Source organism: Phyllostomus hastatus, unplaced genomic scaffold (assembly GCF_019186645.2).
Source record: "Phyllostomus hastatus isolate PE091 unplaced genomic scaffold, TTU_PhHast_1.1 phas_scaffold_1066, whole genome shotgun sequence".
In the NCBI taxonomy this organism is placed as follows: Eukaryota; Metazoa; Chordata; class Mammalia; order Chiroptera; family Phyllostomidae; genus Phyllostomus; species Phyllostomus hastatus.
Window position 1 is genome coordinate 29528331 of NW_025334004.1, and position 26016 is coordinate 29554346.

The window sequence follows — 26016 nt, forward strand, 5'->3', positions numbered from 1 at the left end:
AAGCCCCAGGCATTTGGATACATTACCGTTTGTCAGCACACGTCCTTGGGATCTTTCGCAATGCTGACTGTTTACTTTTTGTATTTCTTTTTATTTGCTTAATGAGTTAAAGGCTCTTCAACTGCTGCCCATAGGCAGGACTCTATTTTTGTTTCATTAGCGATAATTAAAGTTATTTGATATTTACATTCCTGAGGTATTTTAAAACATTAGTCCAATAATGTTAGCATGTTGTTGCAAAGAAAAAAAAATATGTTGTAATGGTTACTACATAATACTCTTTTATAATTTGTTTTATTATTTATTTTTAGACAGAGAGGAAGGGAAGGAGAAAGAGAGGAAGAGAAATATCCATGTGTGAGAGATACATCAATAGTTGCCTCTTATGAGCCCTCAACTGGGTTGCAGGCATGTGCCCTGACTGGGAATGGAACCAGTGATGTTTACGTTCGCAGGCCAGCACTCAATCCGCTGAGTCACACCAGCCAGGGCTTATTTTATAATTGTTGTTTAATAGTTTGGCAAAGAAAATTGCCTGGGTTTCACAGGTTTGACTCTTTGTGTCATTTATTTAATTCTCACAACCATCCTAAAAGGTAGTTTAATTTTTCAGGCGCAGAGCCTGCAATTGAATAAGATTAAGTGACTTGCTCGAAGTCACTCAGCTGGAAAGTAACAGCAGGTGTTCCAACTCTGGTCTGATTCTAAACTTAACCTTCATGCACTAATGCCTCCTCCCCTTCCTTAGAGATACCAGAGACCTGTTTTGTTTGCATTTGTTGGTTTTGTGGTGGCTTATCATTCTTTATAGTTTTTAAAGCACTTTTACATGTTTTAGGTTATGTAACTGATGGGATGGTGACTGTAGCGTAGTGGTTAAGAATGTGGGTTCTGTAGTCCGATTGCTTGGGTTCGAACCCAGGCTCTGTCACTCCCTAGTAGTATAATCTTGGGCAGGTTACTTAACCTCCTTGGGTCTTAGTTTTCTGATCTGTAAAATGATGAAAATAATAGTGCCTATAGCCACAGGGTTGTCGTGAAGATTAAATGAATTTATATGTGCATGTGAGGCACTTGAAGCGGTGCCCAGTGTCCTTCAATATTAGCTCTTATCGTTGTCATGCGTGTGGCACTGGGTGCTACAACAGGTGTAACAAAGACCCCAAACACTTACCCACAAGGAGTTTATCTTTCAGAGGAAAGATTAAAGCTGTATTCTAGCACCCTCACAGCATTTAGATGTCATACAAATTCTAAGGGGTCCACAGTCTGCCTGTGGGTTCGTAGGAGGGACAGGTGACCAGGATGACTGGGGCGGGGGGGGGGGGGGGGAGGGACAGGCTCTCTAGAAGCGGGGTTTGGATGTTGGGGGGGGAGGGAGTGGGGAGAACACTGATGTGAAAAGGGATAGCGTCATTTTAAGGAATTTTGGATTCCTTAAATTCCTTTGGGTGGTGGAGAGGCATGGAAGGTTTTGAGCCTTGGAGTTACGTGATTATAGCTATGATTTAGTTAGGTTGCTATCATAGGAAGTGGTCTGGAGGGCAGAGAAATGGCAAGGCCAGGCCAATTTTTGTCCCTGTGCAAAGAAGAATGGAAGTCAGCATTTAGTGAGCATCTCCCGTGGCCCAGGGGCAGCGGCGTCCGCCCACTGCCCTATTTACTCTCTCTGCGAACGCTGTGAAGCAGACGGTAGTGACTTCTTTCCCACTTTCCCAGAGGAGGAACAGAGAGGCGGTGCGCACCGTCCTCTTGTCACCCAAACATCAGGTGGTGGCACTGGCGCTTAGCCATGCCGCCTTCTCAGATCTTCCTATTCCTGAAGATTAGAACTCACCTGTACATTTTGCCAAATTGCGCTTTTCGAACAACGCAATGCCAAATTGCGTTGGCATTGTCCGTCAAGCCAGCCAGTGGAGCCAACGCATTTTAGGCAGCTTGATACTTTTCAAGAGGTCCTTCTCGAAAAACACCCTTAAGGAAATTCCTTGTTCAGTTCGTCCTGTCCAGCAGGAATGGGTTCCAAGAGCTTCTCTCCACCTCCCTTCTCGCGCCACCATCCCCACCCCCACTCCAGAGCCGAGGACAGGGCTGCCTCTGGTCTGACCCTCCCCGCCACCTGCCTGGCTTCCAGGAAACCGACCCCTGGTGCCAAAAAAGCTGGGACCACTGCTGTACAGGACTGTCTGATCGTCTAACTGCTGGGCTAGATGTAAATCTTGTTCAGCTTTGTGCTATTGGAAGCCATCAGTACTCTTTTTGCTCATGTATTTGGCGTCCGGGTGGGGAGAGCTTGGTAGCTAAACAGAAACTTCACGGGTGATTACACAGAGATTCTGAAGGCAGGCCACTCGAGTTTGAACCCGCTGCTGCCTCTTGGCAGGATGACCTTAGACAAGCTACTGCTCGCCTCTGTGCCTCTGTTTCTTTTTCTGCAAAGTGGGGATACGGCTGTGTTAAATGAGATATGGGATGCCAAGTGCTTAGGGCAGCTCCTGGCGCATTGTCAGTACTCAGTAAACACTAGCTGTTACTAATACAGGCAGAATCCATCACCAGTATCTCTGGGGCTGTGAAGGTCTTTGCTCACTGCAAAATATGCTGGTATTCTGATCCGTCTTAGGGACCTATACGTTCACAACAGGGTCCTTAAGGAAATGGCATTTCTAATTGGGGAGACAGGTTCTGTATGTTAAGAAATGCGTATTGGGACAGAAGACAGTGCCTTGCCAGTGCCGAGTACATGTTGGTGGTGGGGACAGGTGTGCCTAGATGAGGCAAGGCTTGAACTGACCAGCAAAAGCAGGGGTGGCTTAGATTTAGGTTAAAGAACAGAGGGGTGGAGGTGCCAGGTCAAGGGCGTGTGTCAGCAGCAGTGGAAAGGTAGGAATACACCCTGAGAAATCATCAGGCCGGGACTGGGGTGTGATAAGTTTGCAGGGCGATGGGATGGCTTCAAGTGGCGGTTCCTTTCACACTAAGGGGTTAGGTCTGTACTTGTCCCCGCAGCAGTGAGTGCTGCCCACAGTCCTGGGTCACAGCCCTTTCATTCACCAAGACGCGAACATTCCATCATGTCAGTACTCATTGTACATCATGTCAGTACTCATGTCAGTACTCATTCACCAAGACGCGAACATTCCATCATGTCAGTACTCATTGTACAGAGAAGTCCATGTTTCTTTGCTGTTGCCAATACAGCTTTGTTTTCCACCCTTCCTTCTCTCTGGTTTCAGGCAGTCAAAGTCAGCATCAAGATCTTCTCTGGCAGCCGTAAGTGTCTCTCTCTTTTCTCTAAGGGTCTTTGCACTGCAAAACAAAACTTGCAACTTCCACAGCCAAAAGCCTTAAAAAAAAAGGGGGGGGGGGTTATGGGCCATTGCCAGCAAGTTCAAGGACCAGGCCCCGGGGAAGTCATAAACCACCAACGGCAGGCCAGGTGGAAACAAGATAATAAGTCACCCTGGAGTTGATGAGAATCTCTACACATTTTGTTTTGGGGAAGAACAATGGAAGTTTTGAAAGAATGTACATGGGCCACCGATGAGGGGGCAGGGGTGGGAAAAGGTCAAGTGAGCTAGTTCTGGAGCAGGAGCAGAGAGTCCCGCTTGCTCCTAGGGATGGATGACGGGCTGGAGACTTGGGAGGCTCCGCGACGCCTGGCTGTTCTCTTTCAGACACTGATCCTGGGGCTAGCCGCCTGCAGTTAAGTCCGAGATCCGGCATCCGCTCGGAATGCCAGCAGTCTTGTGAGCTGCCCCTTGGCTTTTCTCAGCTGACCATTCTTTGCCTCTCTCTCCGGCCTGCTGCAGTGTACTGTAGGGACAGGTCGGAATTTTTCTCTTCGGCGCGCTGGCCCTGTCGTGGGTTCCTGTTGCCTCGATTCCTCGTTTCCTACGTGCTAGACCAGGGTTTCTTGACCGCGGCCCCGTGGACCTTGGAGGCCAGAGAATTGTCCGTTGCGAGACCCCGCCCTGCCCTTTGTAGGGCCCGTACTCGGCGCTTGTGAGCAATGAACGACCAGGGGTGTCTGTGGGCATCGCAGAGCGCACCTGGAGGCCGCGTCCTGTCCCCACTGGGGAGCCAGGTGTCGCCCTGTGCTCCACCCTCCAGGTGTGCTTTGCGAGGGTGAGAAAGGCGGCCTTTCTCCCTGTGCTCCTGTAGAAAACTCAGTGTCGACATACCTGACGCCACACCCAGTTTGTCGACTATAGAAATGGATCTGCAAGGTTCTCAGGCTCTCTGAGAGCCTTTGAGATACTGAGATGCTTTTGCCAGGGGATTTTCACACGATCAGATGGTCCGTAGCTTGCAGAAGGAACTGATACCAACAGATACCACTTGGGCCATTTCATAAGTGCACCTATGGAGTAACAAGGCATTTGACTAGGGTAACACCACTGTCACTTAGAAAGGAGGACCCACGAGTAAAGGAGGACTTGAAATGATCTTGAAATGGAGGAATCTAAATGGAATGGCTTAGCGATGGGCAAAGATTGGGATTTGTTGGGGGACAGCCCCAAAAGCCTAAATTCAGGATTAGTTCCAAAGAACTGGACGTGTAGCCTTATGCAAATTCATTAGAGCTTTAAAAGGAGAAACCTGGATATGCAAGCAAGGGCCCTGCTCCCAGTGGTGGCCAGCAGGAAAGAACCAAGAACCCACCCTCCTCCCAGGACAGGGGCTCTTTTTTACAGGTGGGAGGTCAGCAGAGAACACCAGAAAGAGAACGCATTCCTCAGTTAACAGATAACTTCGGGCCGATAACACTCTCTATAGAGTAAGCCGCCTTCCCCGGGGGGTGGGGCAGAGTACATTCCAGTTTCTTGGGCAGTCAGCCAAGCCCGAAGCTACAGAGTTAAGAGTCTGGCATCTCCCAGATGCCTTTGCTGCTGGAGCCATGCTGCATCTCAGTGAGTTCCCCTACGGGATCCCTGGAGGGTAGGTAAGTAGTTAGGGGGAACAGAGGAACAGCATTCATTCTATTTTGGACTTTAAAGAGTGTGAGTAACACTTACAACTGGAAGTTTTAGTATGTATATTATGTACACACATTAGAGAGAGAGAGAGGAGGCGATAGCCAGCGCCGGCACAGACGGGTGTGGGGCACCCAAGGGAGTGAAAGGAGAGGACAAGCCTGAGCCTTTGGGGAGTAGGGAGCGTGGGTGCTGGAGGAAGGCAGAGCGGGAGGGGCATTAGCGCAGGATCTGAGCTCTGGCTGACCGTGGTTTTCTTTCGGGCGCCAGTGGCCTGTCCATAAAACTCCCCCGAGAGGGGGCCTGTGGTGGCCCCCTTTCCCGGAAGCTGCTGCTTTTAGTGGATAAGGGAGACTGCCAGAAGACGTTTCTGCGTCTGCGGAATCTCGTAGGTCTCCAGCTTAAAGCAGTCTTTATGCCAAGTCTGAGGCTCCTGGTGGTCCACACCCCACGACGGGGATGTGCCCGCGGGTGCGTGACCCTTCAGACATTGAAAGGCATCCAGTTTCCAGCTTTTGACTGTTACGAATAAAGCTACTGTGAACATTCTGTGAATGTTTTTGTTTGGACTTAAGTTTTCATATCTTGCATAATCTTCCCCAGGGGTAAGATTACTGAGACTGCTAAACTGTTTTCCAGGGTGCCTCGCCATTTCACAAGCCCACCAGCCGCGTGCAATCCAGTTCCTCCCCATCCACGCCAGCAGCTTGCATTGCCATTTTTTTTTATTTTAGCCATTCTACTGATGGTGTGTAATTATATCGCACTGTTAATTTACTTTTAAAATAGTCTATATAATCTCCAGCAAGATTGGAGAAGAAGATATCCTGATGATTTGAGATAAAAGACCCTTCTTTTAAGTGGCGTACACGTTTAACTACATCATTAAATATTATTGTTTTACCTTGCCTTAGTCCCTGAAGTTAAATCAGTGAAAGAGGACCTAAAAATACCATCGAAATGCTTACCAAGGGTGAGCACTGGAATCATCTAGCCTAGAATCATTCTCTGATCTTTGTGGACTAATAAGTCAACAAGGACTTAGAAAAAAAGGTAAAATTTGTTCACGCATCTATTATCTTTAGTGTGACAGTCTTAAACAGTCACATTAAATGTAAACCATGAATGCAGAATATACCACCTGGGCAAATCCCTTTATTAGAGTAAGGAAGGTCATTTTAATTCAAAGCTGGATATCATCACTAAGGATTGATTTTGACAACATAAAAGTCAAAAACGTTTGCATTATAAAACAAACTAAACTGTAAGCCAAGACGAATAACAAACTCCCAGCACCAAAGAGCTAATTTCCTTAATTTATACAGAGCCCCTGGAAATCCCTAAGAGAAAGAAATTGAATAGGAAAATAGGCAAAGGACATGAACTAACAATAAACAGGAAAGAGTCGAGATAGTTCTTAAACACACAAAAAGGTGCCCAAACTCTTAAGAGAAATACAAATATGAGTACACTGATACAACGTTTCACCTATCACGTGGGTGCAGAAACACAAATATTACCTGGCAAGCTGCTTTGACAAGGTCGTAGGGAATATTTTTTAAAAATTACCTTCCACATCTGGTCTTTTTGGAAAGTGAGGTTTTACCAAGCCAGAATGCTAGCCAAAAAGACCGGTCTTGCAGCATGAAATCTGTGCCACCAGCAGCATGGCCAGGTAGGAGGGACCGTCCATCCCCCTAAAGTTTCCAAGCATTTTGATGCTTCAGGTAGGGGGTAGTGGGAAGGAAAAGGTAGTCTGAAAGGATTTCCGTGAGCTCTAGGCAAAGGGGTGGGAGAAATGTCCACTCTTGATGGTTGGCTGGGGCAGCAGCCCCCAAGCCCACCTGCGAAGCAGCCAGGGGGCTCCTGGACTGAGCCGTACCTGGTTGAAATAGCCCCTGGGAATACCCACCTGGAAGTTCATCTGAGTCCCAATGGGAAGTGGAAAGAACAGAAACAGGCTTTTGTTAGCTGGCCTGAAGCCATTAACAGACTAACAATTCTTTCTCTCACTAATTTAATGTAGAGCATTTCAGAATTTTGCCCTTGTCAGAAAACAGGCAGGTTAATCATTTACCAGGGGGAGTTAGGATGGTTTAACTGCTGCATACCCTGGCTGGTGTGGCTCAGTTGGTTGGAGAGCTGTCCGTAGCCTGGAAGCCTGTGGGTTCTGTCCCCAGCCGGGGCTCACAGGAGGCAGCCAGTTGATGTCTCTCTCTCTCTCTCTCTCTAAGCAATGAAAAAATGTCCTCGGGTGAGGAATAAAAAAAAAAAAAAGTTTTTACTGCTGCAAAAGACAATTTGGGGAATTTTATCAGAATTTTGAATTCATTTTGCCCTTTGACACAGCATTCCTACTTCCAGATGGTTTTACAGACGGAGTGCACAGGTGCGAAATAACGTATGTCAAAAGTTACTCACCGAAGTGTTTTTTTACTTCATTTTGTTAACCTAACAGTAGAAGGTCAGAGCGAGAAGCAGCCAGCGTCGGAAACCCAGAAGAATAGCTGTTGGAGAGGCCCTGATTCAGACGGAGGCCCTAGGGGGGCCCAGGAGGAGGTGAAGAGAGGGGAAGGAAGGAGAGCAATTTCGTGACTGTGAGGAAGGGAGGAATTTCTGTAGGTGCGAATAAGCTGGCAACGATGCTGAATCTAAAGAATGTCTTTCATTCTCAGCCAGGTGGGCACGCCGCTTCCCTGTCAGCCTTGCAACCAGTTGTTCTGCGACACAGCGCTGCTTCTGCCCAGTGCAGGGGGCATTTTGCCCCGTTGGGGCACAAAGAATTGAGGAGCAAGCTCTGCAAAGCAGTTCCTCTGGGCTGTGGTTCCAGCTCCCCAGTTTTAAAGAGGCTCCGTTCATATAAGTTTTCACAAGTTTTAGAAACTTTCTAATTTGAAATAGGCAATTAGGTTCGTAGGAAATTGCATACATACTGGAGAGAGACCCCCCCTATGTATCATGCAGGTTGCCCCACAGTTCCATCCTAATAGTACAATCTGTCAATGTAACCAAGTCTCCATAGAAAGCCAAAAGGGCCGCTTGGAGAGCTCCCGGCCTGGTGGACACCTCGAGGTGCTGGGGGAAGGAGGTGGCGCCCTCGGAGAGGTCACGGACGCCCTGGGCCCTTTTTCCAGGACGTGGCCCTGCGCATCATAATCCAGTTGGTAAAGTGCTTTTGTGAGCTCTCTGAACTGCGGCGGCAAATTAAACGAACGCAGGCAGCGGTAGTGAGAACCTCTGATCTATAGCGGGTTGGTCAGAAGTGTGGGCCACAACCTGGACTTGGGATTGGCGTGGCGGGGGGAGCGGTTGGTTCTTGTGGGACTGAGCCTTTGATCCGTGGGATCTGATGCTGCCTCCAGGTGGACAGTGTCGGAGTTGGGCTGAATTGTAGGACGCTGAGCCAGTGTCCGAGAATTCCATCTCAGTGTGGAAACCCCAAATGTTGGCATTAGTCTCTTAATCATTACAGGTCAATCAACCACACTGACGGGGGCGGGGGAAGGAAAGTTTCAGACGCAAGCTGTTGCCAGGGAAATTCCGACTCTTCCTCGGGGTCGTGAGAAAAGCATTTCAGAGCCACCCGTGGGAGACTGTGGTGCGGATGGGTTTATTCTGGTGGAAGGCTGCCCCTGGGTGTTCAGCGCCCCCTCATCACCTACCCCGCCATGGAAAAAGGCCAACAATGTCCTCACCAAGGCCAAAACAAGGGCCGGCGTCCCCAGTGTCTGCGCCATGGTAAAGCTGAGTCCTTCGGCGCCCGATGCGCGCCCACGAGGTTGCGAGACCCACGTGGTTGCGCGTGGTCCCTGGCACAAATGAGCCGGTGAGTGCAGGTGAGGGGGAGGCGGGGAGAGAAATTGATTCTTTGTTCCCTGAGGTTATAACCAGGAGCTTTTGCAAAATAACCAATCCGCTTTCCAAGCTTTGGTGAGTTTTTGATGGGTCCACCCCCCAGCCAATGATCCCTTTCCCAGGTGAGGCCGACAGGCCTCTGTAGCCCAGCACCGACCCCTGCGCCACCCCTCCCCCAATAGCCTGATGTCAGAGCGCAGATCCCCCGGGTGTGTGAGGCTGTAACTTCCTGGCGGAGCGAACGGGCCTCTGCTCCCCAGGTTATAAAACTCAGTGTCCAGTTCCCGCTGTCTCCTCACTTACTAGTAACAACTAGTTAACTATGATGGAGGGGAGCAGGGCTTGCCACCGCAATATGTAGTTCTGTGACATAAGGGTTATTTTAGTCTGGTTCATTTTAAGAGACAGCAGACACGGGAGACACTCTGACAACCAAGTCGAAGGGGCATTTCTGGTGGTAAGGGAAATCCGGGAAGGTCCCCCCTACAGCGTGTCCCGCCGGCCCTCACTCTTAGCGGAGAGAGCCTGGACTTCGTGGGCGGAGAAGGGGCCACGCACCCAGCCCCACGTGCCCGGGGAGCCTGCGTGGCGGTCCTACTAGCTCAGACCTCAGGGAACCACGTGGAGTGGTCTGCCGTGAAAACTTCCTAGCTCAGAGCGAGTCGTGGCGTAGGCTGGTGTCCTGACAAAGGTCCGTCTCGAACTAAACTGAGCCTATTGTCTTTTTTAAAAAACCCTCACTGGACGATGCATTTACCGATTTGAGAGAGAGAGAGGAGCATTGATGATGTAAGAGAGACGCTGGGGTGGCCTTCCGCCCGTGCACCTACGGGAGCCCCCTCCACGGACCACGGACCCCCTCCAGGAAGGTGCTCCAGCCACCTGAGCAGCCCAGCCAGGACCTGCTGTCTCTCTGCATCTAGGACAGATAAGAGGCTTTGGAATGGCCAGTAATTTCCTTTTCCCAGACCCCTGAGGGCACAATTTCCCACCAGAGCAGGAGACCACGGAGCCTCTCATGGTCATTGTTATCGAGTTCATTGTTAATCTTATACCCACCTCTGTGAAAAGAAGTCTGTCCATGGGCTTTACTTTTTACCCAATCCCAGAGACCGCCCCACTTTGCTTTCTCCCACCTCCCTAATCTGTCACCAGTGGATTTCACGTAACCTCCTCACATCTCCTTCCCCTTTGATTCTGATGTGTGTAAAGTAAGTGTAAAACTGCCATTTTCTTCCGGAACATTTCTCAGTCTGTTAGGATTTTGCTTCCAGGCAATGGTCATCAGTTTGGCTCAAATAAACTCATAATAAAAATTGTTACAGGTTCAGGTGTTTCTTACATGGACAACGTAAATCCACATAACAATGTCACCCTTGTGTGCGGTGCTTTTCCTGGTCACCTCCCATAACTGGATTGCCAACCCACCCGCCATGTCTTTTGGCATTTAAGACCATGGCTTCTGCCATCTCTGCAAGTTGCTCTGGGTTCCTGAGTCTCTACCAAGTATACAGGATGTATACGTGTTATTAAGCTTTCATTTGTTTTTCTCCTGATAATCCGTCTCGTAGCAACTTGATGATTAGACCAACCAGAAGAACTTCAGGGACAGAAGGGAAATCATTTTTCTGCCCCAGCACTGGGTGCTGTACACTAAAGGCAGAAGGAACTGACCGAGGCACAGTGCTGGCATCCACCAGTGCTCCTCACAAGGGGCGGGGGTGTCAGCAGACCTGTGTGCCCACGGTGAGTGAGGGAGCGCATCCTACGCAGGAGTGGGAGTGGGGTTTCTCACGGTCACAAGCCCCCAGGAAGAGCGCTGTGACCCTGGAAGGGAATCCAAGTCCCACACACACCCCTGCAGGAAAAAGCGCCAGGAGGGCACCTGCGGTGGGACCCAGTGACAGTAGGGATTTCAGGTGCGGCATTCTTGCGCCAAGCAAAGCACTTCCTCTGGAAAGCGCAAGGTGGCGCTCTCTCTGTAGGTTAGCACAGCGTCTCCCTCGTCTCCTGCGCCTTTGGTTCGTTGTCAGAGCTCCTAGACCTGACGCACTGGAAGGGTGCTTGGAACGCACCTCGCCGTGCGGGTCGCCGAGGAGAGAGGTGCTGAGTGACATAATGGCAAAACTTAACGAGTCTAGTGACAGATTCACCAGAACATTCGGTGGTCAGGGGTTTTCCAACCTTTGTCATCCCAGGGTGCACATAAACTGATTACTAAATCCTGCGGCACACCCAAAAATAGGCTTTTTGCCGATCTGACAAGAAAAAATAGTTACAATTTTGACACCTTCACACCAGATGACTACTGTTGTGCTGGCTGTTGTCGTTTTTTTAAATGGGACAATCCTAGGGGAAAGAGATCCATGCCCCCGACTAAATAATCAGGTGCTGCACGTGTTAGGAATTCTTGTGGCTCACCCGTTGAAAATTTCTGGTATACAGCAATGTAGTAAGGTTTATAGACCTTTTCTCAAAATATTTTTAAATGCATAAGTTAATATATGAATTACAAAGGAAATAAACTGTAATAAAAGTTATTAAAATATTTTTAAATTGTAACAATATTTGCTTCTTAAATAAAATCTGACAACAGTTTGAATAACTGTTTAATTTTGAAGTAGTAATGAGCACCCACAATATTTCAGGATAATTGGACCAAGTGTTATGTGATATTGAAATGTCTGTCATTTCTTTTGGCGGCAGTCACAGATAGCACCTAACGCTATTGTACCTCGTTGCCTAGAAAGTGCAGTATTTCGGTCAGAGGGCAGTGAGATAAAGACATCACTGTAACCCCATCCAAGTTCGTGGACTCTTGTTCCGTCCACGGGAGTCCACAGGCCCCAGGTTCGGGCCCCAGCACTTGTGAGTGCGGCCCAGCTCTGCTGGGCTGAGGAGGAGACGGGCTCACGCCCCTTGGCAAGGCATAAATAACCATCCCTCCACTCGAGGAGCAGTTGCTGCTCTCCACAGAAAAATGTGATGATGTGGCGCAGCGGGTTATAACCGTGGAAAATCATTTTGACGGAGTGGACCCCAAAGCCGCAGAGGCTGAGGTCCACCCTGGAGGGCAGGGGACAGTGGGAAATCACCGTGGCAACCCCGGGCTGTGTGGGTGCCGGCGAGGAGAGGAGACGTTTCCTTGACGGAAGAGTGTCCCGTGGAAGGGGAATTTTTCCTGCCAGTCGGTGCAGGGGACGCTTGCAGTTCCGTGATTACGGTTAAATGGGTTCCGTTCACTCAGCACAGGGCCGCTGCGCGTTCTGGCGGGCGCTGTTAGCAGCCCCGCCCTGCGTGTGCGTGCCGCCTGGTCCTTTTCGAGGCGCGCTTGCCTCTGTTAGCGCATCTCGGGACTCCGAAATAGCTGCTGTGTGTTCAGCAGTCAGGTACTTTCTCAGCAGCAACACAGAGGGCGAGGGCGTCACAACAGTGTCAGCGGCAACGAAGGGACCTCATCTTAGGCCCCACCGGCTACTGAAGTTTTCTCGGTGGTGGACTTCCTGCTCAAGATGAACTTAGCGAGGATGATCGTGTATTGACTGAGAGACGCGAGGAATTCCTAAGTGGGCTTAGTAGGTAATCTCCCCTAGCAGCCAGAAACGTGGGCAATGGATCGCAGTTTTTGAAATGTTACAGGTGAGTTTCAGGAGCCTCTCGTGGGGAAGACGGCTGGCCCTTTCCTTCGAGTGTGCGTGGAGGGGCCCTTCCGCGACTGCACCACCGGCCGTGCAGCCGAAGCGCACTGCCCTTCTCTTCCCTCCCGTAGTTCCGTTTCTGCTCCGGTCCCCCTTCCTTCTTGGTGCCTGCCGCTCCAGAGCTGTCCCTCCCTGGCAATACCCCCTCCTTCCCGGCCGGTTGCGCTCCCATTTCCTACCTCTCTTCTCCCTACCCTCCTCTCCGTTCCTCCCACCCGTGTCGTCGGGAAGAAGACAGTGCCTGGTGTACCCCGTCCTCCTTTCTGGTCCTCCTTTCTGGTCCAGAGTGTCCATGTCCCAGTTTTAACGAGAAAAAAAAAATGTTCTGTGCAACTTTGCCCTAACTTTTGTCTCCTGATTCTCGAAACAAAGCACAGTTAAGTAGAAAAACTCAGACATACGCATTTTTCTTCTGTCTGGCCACTGTTTCTTTTTCCCAGTTAAATCCGGGGTAGGATGCACGCGCTCCCGGCACCGAACCCCAGGGACGGGCGGATGCGCAGGAAGGATCCCCAGCGGCTTCCGACACGGCGACTCTCGTGTCCGCTCTGTTTGGAGCAGTTCGCTTTTCAGCGTGTTCAGTGTAATCCAGCCTCTTGAGGAAATATAATGCAGTGATAAATGCATTTGCTTTTTTTAAAAAAAAGATTTTATTTATTTATTTTTAGAGAGGGAAGGGAGGGAGATAGAGAGAGAGAGAGAACATCAATGTGCGGTTGCTGGGGGCCGTGGCCTGCAACCCAGGCATGTGCCCTGGCTGAGAATCAAACCTGCGACACTTTGGTTCGCAGCCCGTGCTCAATCCACTGAGCTACGCCAGCCAGGGCGCATTTGCTTTTTAATCTTGCATTTGCTTTGTTTCTTTTATTTTCCCCTTAAGATTGTATTATTTTTAGAGAGGAAGGGAGAGAGGGAGAAAAACATCCGTCAGCTGCCTCTCACACGGGCTCCATCCGGGACCGGGCCACAAGCCAGGCACATGTCCTCACTGGGCATCACACCAGCGATCTTTCGTTTTCTGGGAAGACGCCCAACCGACCGAGCCGTGCCCGTTCTTGACAGCCCGTTCCAGAACGTGTATCTCATGGTCCTGTCTAAACCACACGCCTCTCAGAAGCTGGGGAAAGTACCCTTTCCCTCTGTGCCACTTATCCTCTGGGCGTGCCAGGCGCTCCCAGGCATTGGCCGGGGCTGAGGATGTCCTCTCGTCATCTTTGCTGAATAAAAGGAAAGTGCTAATTTTTTTCTATGCAGCTTTATTGAGCAATAATTTGCATGCCATAAAATTTAGTCTTTTAAAATGTACAATACAGTGATTTTCCATGAATGTACAGGGTTGTGCAACCACCACCGTAATTCAACTTTGGAACACTTCGTCCTCCAGAGCAGCAGTTTCCGAGCCGTGTGCCGCAGGGGTTTTTAAAACACGCAGCACTCGGCTGTTTCGTCAGGGGCTCTCGCCTCTTGGCCCTTCTTTTGTCCAGCACAACAACATCCATCCAGCGCGAACGCGTCAGAATTGCAACTCTGTCGTATCAGCAAAAAGGAAATTATTTTTAGTAGTAGCACAATTTTAGTAGTAATTACAGTAGCTTATGTGTGCCGTGAGATGGAAAAGGTTGACAGTCGCTGCCTCAGAGAGACCCCTGTGGCCTCCTGCACGGCCCCCTCACCCGCGCCCACCCCTCCCCTCCGCCCCAGCCCCAGGCGACCCCGGCACTCGCCTTCCTGTCTCTGGATTTCTCTCTTCCAGATTTTCCTATGAACAACAGAATCATATGACATGTGCTCTTTTGTGGCTGGCTTCTTCTCCTTAGCATGTTTTTAGCTTCGGGAAATGGCCAATGCCTTATTTGTTCCCCCGGTACTAAAATTCTACAAAAGAAAATTGGAAAGGTACAACAAACATGTAAAATTGGATGGTCTCTTTCTTCAATAAAACAGTAGCAAACCCACTGCTCGGTGGGGCTGGCAAGTTGACGGGTTTGGGGCGCTGGGACAGGGAAAGCTTTGCTGTTGGACGGGGGGAGCTGCTGCGGTCACTGCAGCCGCTCCTGCGTGACCACCCGCCGAATCTTAGCACAAGTCACGGTGAAATCTGTCCTTGAGGTGAGCGCCTGCGGTGGGCGGGTCCTGCTCGGCCCTTCCTGTGGATTGTCTCACTGACCCTCAGCAACTCTCCGTGTTTGACAGCGCGGGGAACGAGCACTGGGAGATTTTAACTGAGGTGAAAAACCACGCGTCCAGGACCGCGTAGTTATATCAACCCACCAGGCGCTGGGTTCGAAACTAGTCCTCTCAGACCCCAGAGCTGGTTCTCCTAAGGCTTCTCGTGCTGCGCTGTCTCTTGCTGCTGAGAAGCCAGAGAAACAAAACTAGGCTGGACGTGAGCCTGGGTTCCATCAGGAGTTCTGTTTCTCTGAAGGCACAAGTTCACTGTCTGGGAAATGCGTTTATATGGAACAGCTCATTGCTGGACGCAGGAGTTCTGTGTTGGCAAGCCCGTTTGTTTCTGTGCACAAGACAGTGAGCTCTACAACAGGCAGCGCTAAGCTCCCCTTTTTGGTGGCACATGGTGTAAGTGTGAGCTACAGAGTTATTCCCAAAGGGACCAGTGTTCTGACACTTACTTCTCTTACCGTGTGTGTTTGTGTGTGTGTTTTCTCTCTCTCCACTGGGGACGGTTGTTACAGCTAAGAAGAAACTTCCCAACTTGCCTGTGCTCTTGGAAGACTCCCCCACGGGCCCTAAAGTCTTCCCAGCCAGAAGCTCTGCCCAGTATAACCAGTGGGGGGCTCCCCTGCACCCCCCTGCAAACGTTCACCGACGAGGAGATGATGATCAAGAATGCAGGTGAGCAGGCTTCTCCGTGGCACCTGGCCAGGCCTCTGGCCCGGGGCAGGGGCCCGCGTGTGAAATCACATGACCTGTGGCTTGACGGGCGGGTCTGTTCACCTCTGTACGTGGATCGGCTTCTTTGACATGAACTTCTAAAAATTTTTTTTGAAGTCATGCGTGTCACACTAACAGAATAAAGACTTACCAGTGTTTTTTATTTCCTGCAGTGAAAAAATTTGCCCGGGAACAGATTGCTCCTTTGGTTTCAACCATGGACGAAAATTCAAAAATGGAGAAATCAGTAATACAAGGATTGTTCCAACAAGGGGTACATAATTCATAATTTTTCTAATTTCAAACTCTTGTAAATACTTTCGAGGGTTAAAAATGTGTCTCTACTTTTCAATGTAGGAACTCTAATGATAGCATAATGAGCTCTTCATTTCCTAGTGAAAATTATCTGTGTTCTCTTTTCAATTGAGATCCTGAAGGTTTTTTTTTTTTAAATCGAATTAAAAATTTAGATTAGAAGTACTGTGCTTTCAAAGGAAAAGGTTAGAAGCAAGAGAGAGAGTGAATTCTTTAGACTATTGGTACCCACCTGTCCAGGAGCTGTCTTGTCCCCGAGAGACATCAGGCAGTGTCCGGGGGCATTTTTGGTTGTCCCAGCCGGGCGTTCCCCTGGCGTCTGGTGGGGCAGAGGTGAGGGACGCAGCTGAGCAAGACAGCGCCGCCACGGGATGCTTCAGCTCAGTGGCGCCGAGGTTGCGGACCCCACCCGCGGTGAGCTTCAGAGTAGAGCAAACGTTCTACCCGAATCCCTAGGTATGTGGCTCATTTGAGGCAAAGGCCACATCTGAATTCCCCATTCCCCGGGGTGGCCGCCTTCCAGCTGTTGAAGCCACACAGCCCGGGAATAGAAGCGCCGTGTCTGAAACAGATCCAGTGCGACTGCTGCGGCTGCGGGCGGAGGGAGGGGCCGTCCGTCCATCCGTCCGTCCGTCCGCACAGGGGGGCTCCAGGGAGAACACTGAAAATCTCGCCACTCATCAGCTCGCCTTCTCCACGGGTATGAAGTGACACCTCTTTTTTGTTTTAAGCACGAAGGATATCTCGGAACTGATAGCTCCTATTCAGAGCCATTGGCTTAAATCTTGTCTGTTGTACTGTTTGAAAAAGAGCCTTCACTATTTTTCCACGTCACCAAATCGTTTTATCCTCGTTTTAAGGAGGCCAGCTTTTTTAAATACCATGAATAGTAGTGATTTTCCCAACTTTCTCTTAGCGATGAAACTCTTGGGAAAAGGGAGTCGGATGAGGCGCCACGGTGGGTCTCGCCGCACCTGCGAGGCCGTTTCTCGGGCAGGCGTGGCCCTCGCTGTGCGCAGGTGCTGGGGGCGCCCGGGGAGGTCTCAGGCGTCCGGTCTCGACCTCGCTCTCTGGGGGGCTGGTTCTTGGTCGTCCGCAGCAGTGAGGTGCCTGCCGGCCCCACGGGCCGCTCTCGCTCAGACTTGGCGTCCTCACAAGGGTCCGTTGGGCTGCGCATCCCCCCCCCCCAGATTCTCACCTGACTCCTAACGCCTGTTGTCGCAGCGTGGCTGCCTGCCGCAGTGGCTGACAAAAACAGTGTTCCCGCTGTAGGAGAAATGGTGACTTTTCCAGGAGAAGCGGTGGCCCCGACGGCCGTCGGGGATACGGTCAGACAGCTGCCCTGCCCGCCCCAGGCTGCGGGGGCACCGAGTGCCCCACCCCTTCCTCCCTCCTCGCACAGGGGTCTCCCCTCACTGCAGCCCAGTTTCCCGGCCGCCGCGGGTGGGATTCCGAAGTGTCTGGGGAGAATGGGGGGAAGGGTTTGCCTGTTACCTGTCGCAGCTCTGGGGCTTGAATTACGCGGGCGCAGGATGTCTGCCCGGAGTGAGGATGCGGAGCTCTGGAGTGCTGTGGACTCCGGCGCTGTGGGCGCTCCGTGGTCCAGGCTTGGGTGCCGCTGCGGAACGGCCCAACCGCGGCCGGGGGGGGCCGGGGCCGGGGCCGGCCGGCGCTGGGCGAGTTAGCGGGCACCCGGGCCTGCTGTAGTGCGGCCCTGGGCAGCGCCGCCAGATGTTGTCTGCTGGCCACCTGGACTTGCTACAGCGGCCTACAAAGGAATGGCCGTAGGATTGTCGAGGAGTGAAGGTGGGAGGGCCCGGCTGGAAGAGACTATGCCCAGGGAAAGCAGACACTCCCACTGAGGGGCAGGCTCCTTTCTTCCGTTTCCTCCCGGCGCTGAGGTCAGCAGCAGGGGCCCCGCTGAAAAGCCAGACCAAAGCCGCACCCGCAGTTTTCAAACGGGCAGCAACAGTTCTTAGCAATGAGGGTCATCAGGATACATTTGTATCAGACGCTTTCTCATCATTCCATCCCAGTGTCTTTCAAAGCATCTCACCCTTGTTTTCATGTTTTAGATCACAAACGGAAACATAGTTGTAGCATGTCATTATTCCATCCTTTTCAAATGCATATAGTTTTGTGTTTTATCTATACATAAAATATGCATGCAAATTTAAAAACTAAGAATGTGTATGGCTGCAATGTATGTGTTAACCGGGTACGGCGGGACATTCTGCCCTGCAAAAACTGCTTTCTGGATCTGCGCGTCCTCGTGTCCCCGCAGCTCATGGCCATCACCGTGGACACCAAGTACGGGGGCACGGGAGCTTCGTTCTCCTCCTTCGTCCTGGCGGTGGAGGAACTAGCCAAAGTCGACGCCGCGGTGGCCGTGCTGTGCGACGTCCAGAACACCGTCGTCAACAAGCTGATCGAAAACCACGGGACGGAAGAACAGAAGGCCACCTACTTGACCATGCTCGCCACAGACAAAGTGAGCTGACGTGCGATGTTGAAACGGATTTGATCTTTCTAACATTTCATTTAGTTTTCAGGAGAAGAGTCGCTGCGATGTCGACTTGACTCTTCCACCCCACAGCGCAGCAGCATCGACTACTCAAGCAATAAACGCTCAATAAACGAGCACCGCCTGAAAAACGCACTCTGCCTCTCTCTGGCCCCTTGGACGTTTCAAGAGTAATCATGAGACAGTGAAAGTATTACTTTTTGTCTCGATTCTATTTCCCAGTACCTCACTGGTGGTTTCATTTACATGGAGATGTCTTTCTACTGGGACTAGTAGAACCAGTGTGATTAAACTTCACATTGAATACATGGACGTAGGTCTTTAAGCCTGCCTTAGACCAGTAGGGTGTTTCGGGAAACAATGCTGTCGGAGCACCATTGCTGCTTTGATAAAAACACAGGTGTTAAAAGTAGCTGCACGTCTGATTTACACACGTTTACTTTGCCGCGAGTGAGTAGCTGTCAGACGGAGCATAAACACAGTGGTTCACCGGGGGTGCTTTTCCTCCCGTGTGTAGGTGGGGAGTTTCTGCCTCTCAGAGGCTGGCGCGGGCAGCGACTCGTTTGCCCTGAAGACCAGGGCCGACAAGAAGGGGGATTATTACGTCATCAACGGCTCCAAGATGTGGATCACCAACGCAGAGTACGCGCACCTGTTCCTGGTGATGGCGAACGCAGACCTTTCCCAGGCGAGTTTGCCCTCGAGGTCTCTTCTCTTGCCCTCACCCCGTCTCTCCTCTTTGCCCTTGTTTTTCCTATTTCCATTTCCTTTTTAGGACTTCGTCTCTACTTCCTCCTCCTCCTCAGCACCGAAAATGTTAGACAGTTCTCATCTTTTCATCCTCTTACTTCCTGACCGCCTAAATGCTGTGGAAGTAACCACTGTGCCTGGAGAACCCTTTACTATTCCTAATGTGTCATGGGATGGTAGTTTTTTTAAAGATTTTACTTATGTATTATTTTTAGAGAGGGAAGGGAGAGAGAAAGGGAGAGAGGGAGAGAGAGAGAGAGAAATGTCAATGTGTGTTTGCTGGGGGCCATGGCCTGCAACCCAGGCATGTGCCCTGACTGGGAATCGAACCTGTGATGCTTTGGTTCGCAGCCCGTGCTCAATCCACTGAGCTATGCCAGCCAGGGGATGGTAATTTTTAATATTGTAGAATTTGAATTTTTCTATTTAATCATGAAAAATTGAAGTCCCTAGCTAGTACATTTAGTTTTAAGACTATTTTATTCAGTTGGAAAATAGACATATAGCAAAATAAATGCATTTTAACTTTGGTCTTTTTCTCTGATGTAACATTTAATTGAATTAAAGTTTGAAACTCCAAAGTGCTTAATAAAATTAAATATAGAACATGGAGTTCTCGGGATCATAGAATACTGTAGCATAACTTAATAAGTTTAATATCCCTAATGGTTTCTGCGAAAGTAAAGGCAGTAGTAAAGTTCTTGCTTTTGAATCTCCTGCCCTCTAATCATTCTTGTTCCGTGCGCACATGTGGCAGTTCTGAGTCCGTGAGGACGTACTGCTGAAGTTGGTGTTTAGTTTTCTGTTTACTTTGAGCTCTTTGGAAACAAGGGATCCTACAACCCAAGTGACAATAACATTTCAAACCTTCTTCTCAGGGATATAAAGGCATCACCTGCTTCATAGTCGACCGGGATACTGAAGGCTTTCACGTAGGGAGAGCAGAAAACAAGCTGGGAATCAGAGCTTCTTCCACCTGCCCGCTCACGCTTGAAAACGTCAAGGTGGGTATCTGCGAATTTCCAGGGAAACGTCGACTGAGGTGAAAGAAGGTTTGCGTGGAACCTCATGTCCCGCAGACATGCAGGGAAGGCGCCCAAACAGTAAGCGTGCAACGGAGAGGATTTTGTAAAAGGGCGTGACCGAACCTACTGTTCACGAGAGTTCGGGCCGGGAGTGGAAGCCCTGTGGTCCCACAGCGTGGCCTCGGGAGCCAGTCCCAAGAATCAGCCCTGGTGACAGTAAATTTGATCCTTGTAAACCCAACCCAACCCGGCTTCAGGGAAGGAAGCCTGGCGTCCACTACCGCCAAGGCCACCAGATGGGGCTGTTGCTCGGTGAGCGTGGAGGCTGTTGTTGCAGGTGAGGAGGAGGAGACATGGCCGGAAGGCTGAGGCTTCAGGACTCCCGGGCGGGCAGTGGACCCAGCAGCACCGCGTTCTCTACCGCTCCTATCAAGCGGATCTTTCCTGCCCGCGGCTGAGTGCCCGTGCTTGCGGACTGTCTTCGCGGATGTCATCTGAGGCCCCCCACCTCTCCAGCCGTCTTCCTTCTGGCTACTTTCTCTTGTCTGCCCGTTCTCTCCCCTAACTGTCCATATCACAAAGCTAGCTGTATTTTTTTTTATTTCTAGTGTAGATTTTTTAAAATTATGAATAAACACTGCAATCTTTTCCCCATTCCCTTCCTCTGTATGGACACATGCGTAAACAAACCCATCAGTTAATTTTTGAGGATAATCTCATCTCAGCAGAAGAAAGGATTACTGTCCATACTTGCCAACTACTTACATATTTTCTGTAATTCTTTATATATCTCATACCACACCATGCAGATAAGAACTGGGAACAATGTTACTCTTTCGTGTCACCGATGAGTTGGAGGGGATTCCCTTTTTCTAGGTTCATTCATTCCTTCGGCAGCTGCCCACCAGGCTCTGGGGGGTGCTGTAGTGTCCTGGGTCTCTCCAAGAGCTGGGTGGGAAATGGTTCATTGAGAGACACAGAGACGCAGCCGCCGATTTCCTTGGCGCTGATGTAGATGCTGGAGTAATATCACATGGGTTGGCAGCGTGTGTGCATTTAAAAATATACAATCAAAATGAATTTCATGAAACTAAATTGAGAAACAACTGCATTTTTTTTTCAGGTTCCAGAAGCCAACATCCTGGGCCAAGTCGGGCATGGCTATAAGTACGCCATCGGGAGCCTTAACGAGGGCAGGATAGGAATCGCCGCTCAGGTCAGTCCCGCTTTGCCACGGACTCTCCCACGGAGCGGGTCGGTGCACGCGTGGGGAGGGGGAAATGCAGTAAAACCCAGGAGTCTGGGGAGGCTTGCGAACACAAGAGGGCGCCCGTTCCTTTCACGAAGCGAAAGAAGGGCTTCTGTGATTCCTTTAAAATTCCGTTTGGGTTGATTATGTAATGTCCTGAAAACCAAACAGTGGCTTAGTGGCAGCAGTTTTTCTGTTGTAAGAACATTAAAGTATTATCCAATGCCTGGATTGAGAACTTCTAAAATATATCATAAACACGGTAATTTTTTTTATCCTCACCTGAGGATATGTTTTGTTGATTTTTAGGGGGCGGGGGGGAGAGAAGGAGAGAGAGAGAGAGAAACATTGATGTGGGAGAAACATCGATCAGTTGCCTTCCAGACACGCCCGAACCCGCAGCCTAGGCACCTGCCCTGACCGGGAGTCGAAACCGCAAAGTTGTGGTGTGTGGGACGGTGCTCCAGCTGGCTGAGCCGCCCGGCCAGGGCGCACACATGGTGTGTTTTTCAAACATCTGCTTTTCCGCAGACTCATAGTTATCAGAGGGGCTGTGGCGGGCAGCTGGGTGGAAAAGGTGAAGAGATTAAGAAAAAAAAGCTCATAGTCAACAGTGTGGTCATAACCAGAGGGAAGAGGAGGTGGGGAGGCCGGACAGGGGAAGGGAGGGGGGCGGGTAAGAACGGTGAGGGAAGGAGACCTGACCCGAGGTGGCGAACACCCAGCGCAGAACACACATGGCGTGCTGCTGCAGGGTTGTCTGCTTTGACCGTATACAATTTTATTAACCAGTGTCCCCCTGGCTAATTCCGCTTTTTAAAAGAATCAACTTTTCAAAGCATGAAACTCATTCTGGAAGAAAGTTGTTTTCATTAATGATAATACTGTACTATGTGGTAAAAGTCGCTAATCTACGGATAATGAAGTATTTGTTGATTAGGGTTTTGCATGTGAAAATCAGGCAGTTCTTATATGGATGTGACGCTTGAAATAAAATAGCCACAATTAAATAGATAAGTGAGATGAGAACTACACAGGATTTTACCGTGTTTGTTCTTCGTAATGCGTATTACCTATTTCCGTTGGGACATCAGTTATTTTCTAAATTGAGAAAGTGAATCGTCTTTGGCTTTAGTATAAATTGTCATTTTTGTAGAATATATTTATTTACTTTTAATCAGGGAGTATCCAGAATTCAAAAACTGGAGAGCTTTTAGATTTTGAAGACACTGCATATATATTAACTGCTGGATTAGTTAAGTGTGATGGTATTGCTCTAGATTTTTTCACTGCTGTTAATTTGCCAACGAGATAGATTACAATGTGCACTTCCCCGCAAAACTGGACGTCGCCGGAGAGAATCGGCACATCTCTTCTCTTTCCAGTTTTCCTGTGGTTTGGCTTCATCAAATATGGCAGCATGGGACTGGCTCTCGTTGTGCTAAGACACACAAATGATACAGATGTTCTGCTGGTGAAATACAAGCCCAGGCTGTGTATTTTACTAATTGCTCCAAGTCATCTTGTGACCTAATTAGGAGTTACGGCCAGGCGGTGATCATTTCTTGGTTGGTACCTAGGGTGCCTTAGTGACAGAGGCCCGTGTCACAGCGAACTGAAGGCACCGGTCCTCGAATCTCTGGGATCGAAGAGAACTTAGTTCCTCAGTATTTGCAGCGAGAACATTTCACGGAGGGGGCAAGGCCTACTTGGCTTGACAGCTGATCGTTTTAATTTCCATGTCCGCGAGGGACATGATGGACAGACCATAAACTTTCGTTGTGAGGGTATAAAGACGTCACCTCATCTCACGGCCAAAAGTGCAGTGAGGGGGCCGCACTTGAACCGGTTCCTCTGGAGTTCCGCTTGTTTGTTTTTGTTCGCTGGTTTTCAGCGTGACGTCCTGTTCTCCAGAAAGTTTCCATTAAAAGGCTGAAGGAAAATGTGAACGGATACTAATGAAATATTGATGTGTGCGGGCGTTTCCCCCCAAAGCTTTAACTATTGATTCCTTTTCCCTTTTTTTGAAGCCTATGTAGTTTGACATAATTAGATAGTGATTTAATAGCTAGCTGGTGTGGAAATTTAGAAACCATTTCTGAGCTCGCATCGTTCAGTAGATGTGGAAATTGGTTAGCAGCGAGGAAGTTCAGCTCCGCCTGCCAGCACGCACGTCCTGACCTGTTCTTCACGTGCACAGACTACTGTCTCTGACCTGTTCTTCACGTGCACAGACTACTGTCTCTGACCTGTTCTTCACGTGCACAGACTACTGTCTCTGACCTGTTCTTCACGTGCACAGACTACTGTCTCTGACCTGTTCTTCACGTGCAAAGGTTACTGTCTCTCCCACGGGCTCTCTCCGGGTTGTTCTCAGCCCCTGCTCCGCGTGAGATCAGGCCATACCCGCTCCCCTCCCTGGGTCTGGGCTCCGTCGTTAGACCGCCCCCCCCCCCCCCCGCGCGGGCATTCTGTCCTGAAGTGCTCCCCCAAACGGTTCCGACTGCAGCCAGGCTTGAGAAACACCGCTCCTTTATGTCGTGACGCTCTCGCAGCCGAAGGCCTGACCAACCCCGCTCAGGTGGACGGGCGGATGGGAGGGTGAGAAGTGGCCTTCCACACTGGACCCGTAGAAGGGCTCCAGGGCGCCCCTGTGCCGTCTGTGAAGCCAGCTCCGAGCGGTGTCTGTGGCTGGCTTTGTTGCCTGGAGAATCCGGGTGGGAGGGGGGAGTTTTCTGAAAAGTAACCTGGTTCTGTGAGCGCGGCCCCCCTGGGGAGTTCCCTCGGTGCTGAAGTGAGACAGACTCCTTTTCACGGGAAGTCACCCTTTTTCTCCCAGTTCTGGGACGTGGGGTTCTGCAAAAGGGTGGATGAAGGTTATTAACACACACCCCACCTCCTTGGGATCTCGGGTTCTTCCCTCCCCAAACTCTTCGATTTGCCCGCATAAAGGAATTTATAACTCGAATAATTAAAAGCATGAACTTATAACAAAATAAGAAATTCTGATTTTTTTTTTAAACAGATGCTGGGATTGGCTCAAGGATGTTTTGACTACACCGTTCCATACACTAAAGAGAGGATACAGTTTGGCAAAAGATTATTTGACTTTCAGGTATCTGATCATTAACATCTTTCTACTGGACTGGACTCCCCTGTCTCCCTGTTGATGAACGGCAGTGTTACAAAGCTGTGGGAGGGAGGAAGGACTAGATCTCAGGGCACGTGCTTGTGGATACCTTGACCTCCTCAAGGGCAGAGCAGCAGCCCCTGGAGCCCAGCTGTGTCATCATCCGGGATACCTGGTGAGGGCTTTGGAGCTGTCTCCTCGCAGCTCCGTGAGATCCAGGCCCTGGGGTCTACAGTCGGGCTTCCTGGGTTCAAGTCCTGGTGCTCTGTTTTACTAGTTTTAGGCCTTGGACAAGCTCCCTTGGCCTCTCTAGGTCCTGACTGCCTCATCGGCAAGATAAAGATCATACTGCCTACTCTCTCCAGTGATCTGGAATAAGATAGATGGGTAAAGCGTTACCGCATTGCCTGGGTTTAACACGAGCCCCAGAGATGAACAGTTGTTGGGAGTCAGGCCAGAGTTGCGCATCAGTCCTCAGGGGACCCTACTCCGTCTGGCGCGCCCATTGGTTAGAAGGTACACTTGGCTGCCGTGCGCGCAGAAGCAAGGCTCTTAAGTCAAGCACATTGGGTAATACTGGCCTGGCCCAATGGCCTGGCTTCTCCGAGCTCCCCAGGCCATCGGGGGATCAGTTGGTGGCAATAGGCAGTCTTCCTGTCCTCCCACGGTGTCACCAGGTTAGAGGACTGGAGTGTCAGCTCACCGGGCTTACTCGAGCACGCCACCTCACAATCCGGAAGAATGACTATACATGTTTGCAAAATCCCCCTCTAAGCAGCTCTGGGCTCCGAGGCCAGCTTATTGCGTCACCAGCGCTGCCCTGCTGCTTCACCTTTGGGTTGACAATAACGACAGGCATCGCACAGGCGCACACAGGCTGCCCGCCTGTAGGGGTTCTGAGCTCAGGCCGTGCACAGTCCGTTCAAGGCCTGGAGACAGCGAGCGGACCAGGCCTGGCCAGGGTCTACCGCAGCTCACGGACACTGTACGGGGCCAGACAGCGGTGACGTGTCAGAACTACAGGCTCTTGGGCACGGCTTCTGGTCTGATCTTCACTTTATTATGCTCGAGGGCTTTCTCCGAGCCAGCCACCGCACGGATTGCAACGAAAGGGGGCAGAACATGAGGACCGTTGTGAGGGGGGGCTGCGGGCCTCCTTTGCACACAGGAAGCCGTGTTTTCATTGACGTGGCGGGAGGGAGGGAGGAGGGCCCGGCGTGCTAGTGCCTGTGACCACGGCGCTTTTGAAGATGCCTGTATGGGTCATTAGAAGAAAACTCTTCGAAATATGATCATGCAGAGCAGCATTGCTAGTTTTATATACCCGTGTGAAGCTTTGGTCGGAGTTAGTAGAGCTTTTCCCTAACTCCTTTACTCTCATTCGAGTGATTGGGTTTCTGCTTTGCCCGTGGTCGTGTCTTCGCTCCAGACGAGGGGCTCCCTGAGGGGAGGGGCCACGTGCAGGAGCGGGATTTTGTCAATTCCAGCAAATGAAAAATGTGTTCAAATTTTTGCTCTGCTGGAATTTCATTTAACCCCGGTCTGGATCATAGAAAGGGTTGAAAATAATTATTACATACACACCAAATTTTTACCCCTAAT

At 50.3% G+C, this 26016-nt stretch overlaps 1 protein-coding gene across 1 annotated transcript in view; it reads left to right on the plus strand.

Moving 5' to 3' along the window:
* ACADSB (acyl-CoA dehydrogenase short/branched chain) overlaps positions 1 to 26016 on the plus strand; it is a 33254-nt gene that overhangs the window by 947 nt on the left and 6291 nt on the right. Inside the window, exons 2-8 of the mRNA XM_045853786.1 lie at positions 15223 to 15382; positions 15595 to 15695; positions 18021 to 18227; positions 18778 to 18948; positions 19889 to 20014; positions 21159 to 21251; positions 24310 to 24399. Of these exons, the coding sequence (XP_045709742.1) occupies positions 15223 to 15382; positions 15595 to 15695; positions 18021 to 18227; positions 18778 to 18948; positions 19889 to 20014; positions 21159 to 21251; positions 24310 to 24399 (948 nt within the window). The remainder of the gene's footprint in view (positions 1 to 15222; positions 15383 to 15594; positions 15696 to 18020; positions 18228 to 18777; positions 18949 to 19888; positions 20015 to 21158; positions 21252 to 24309; positions 24400 to 26016) is intronic.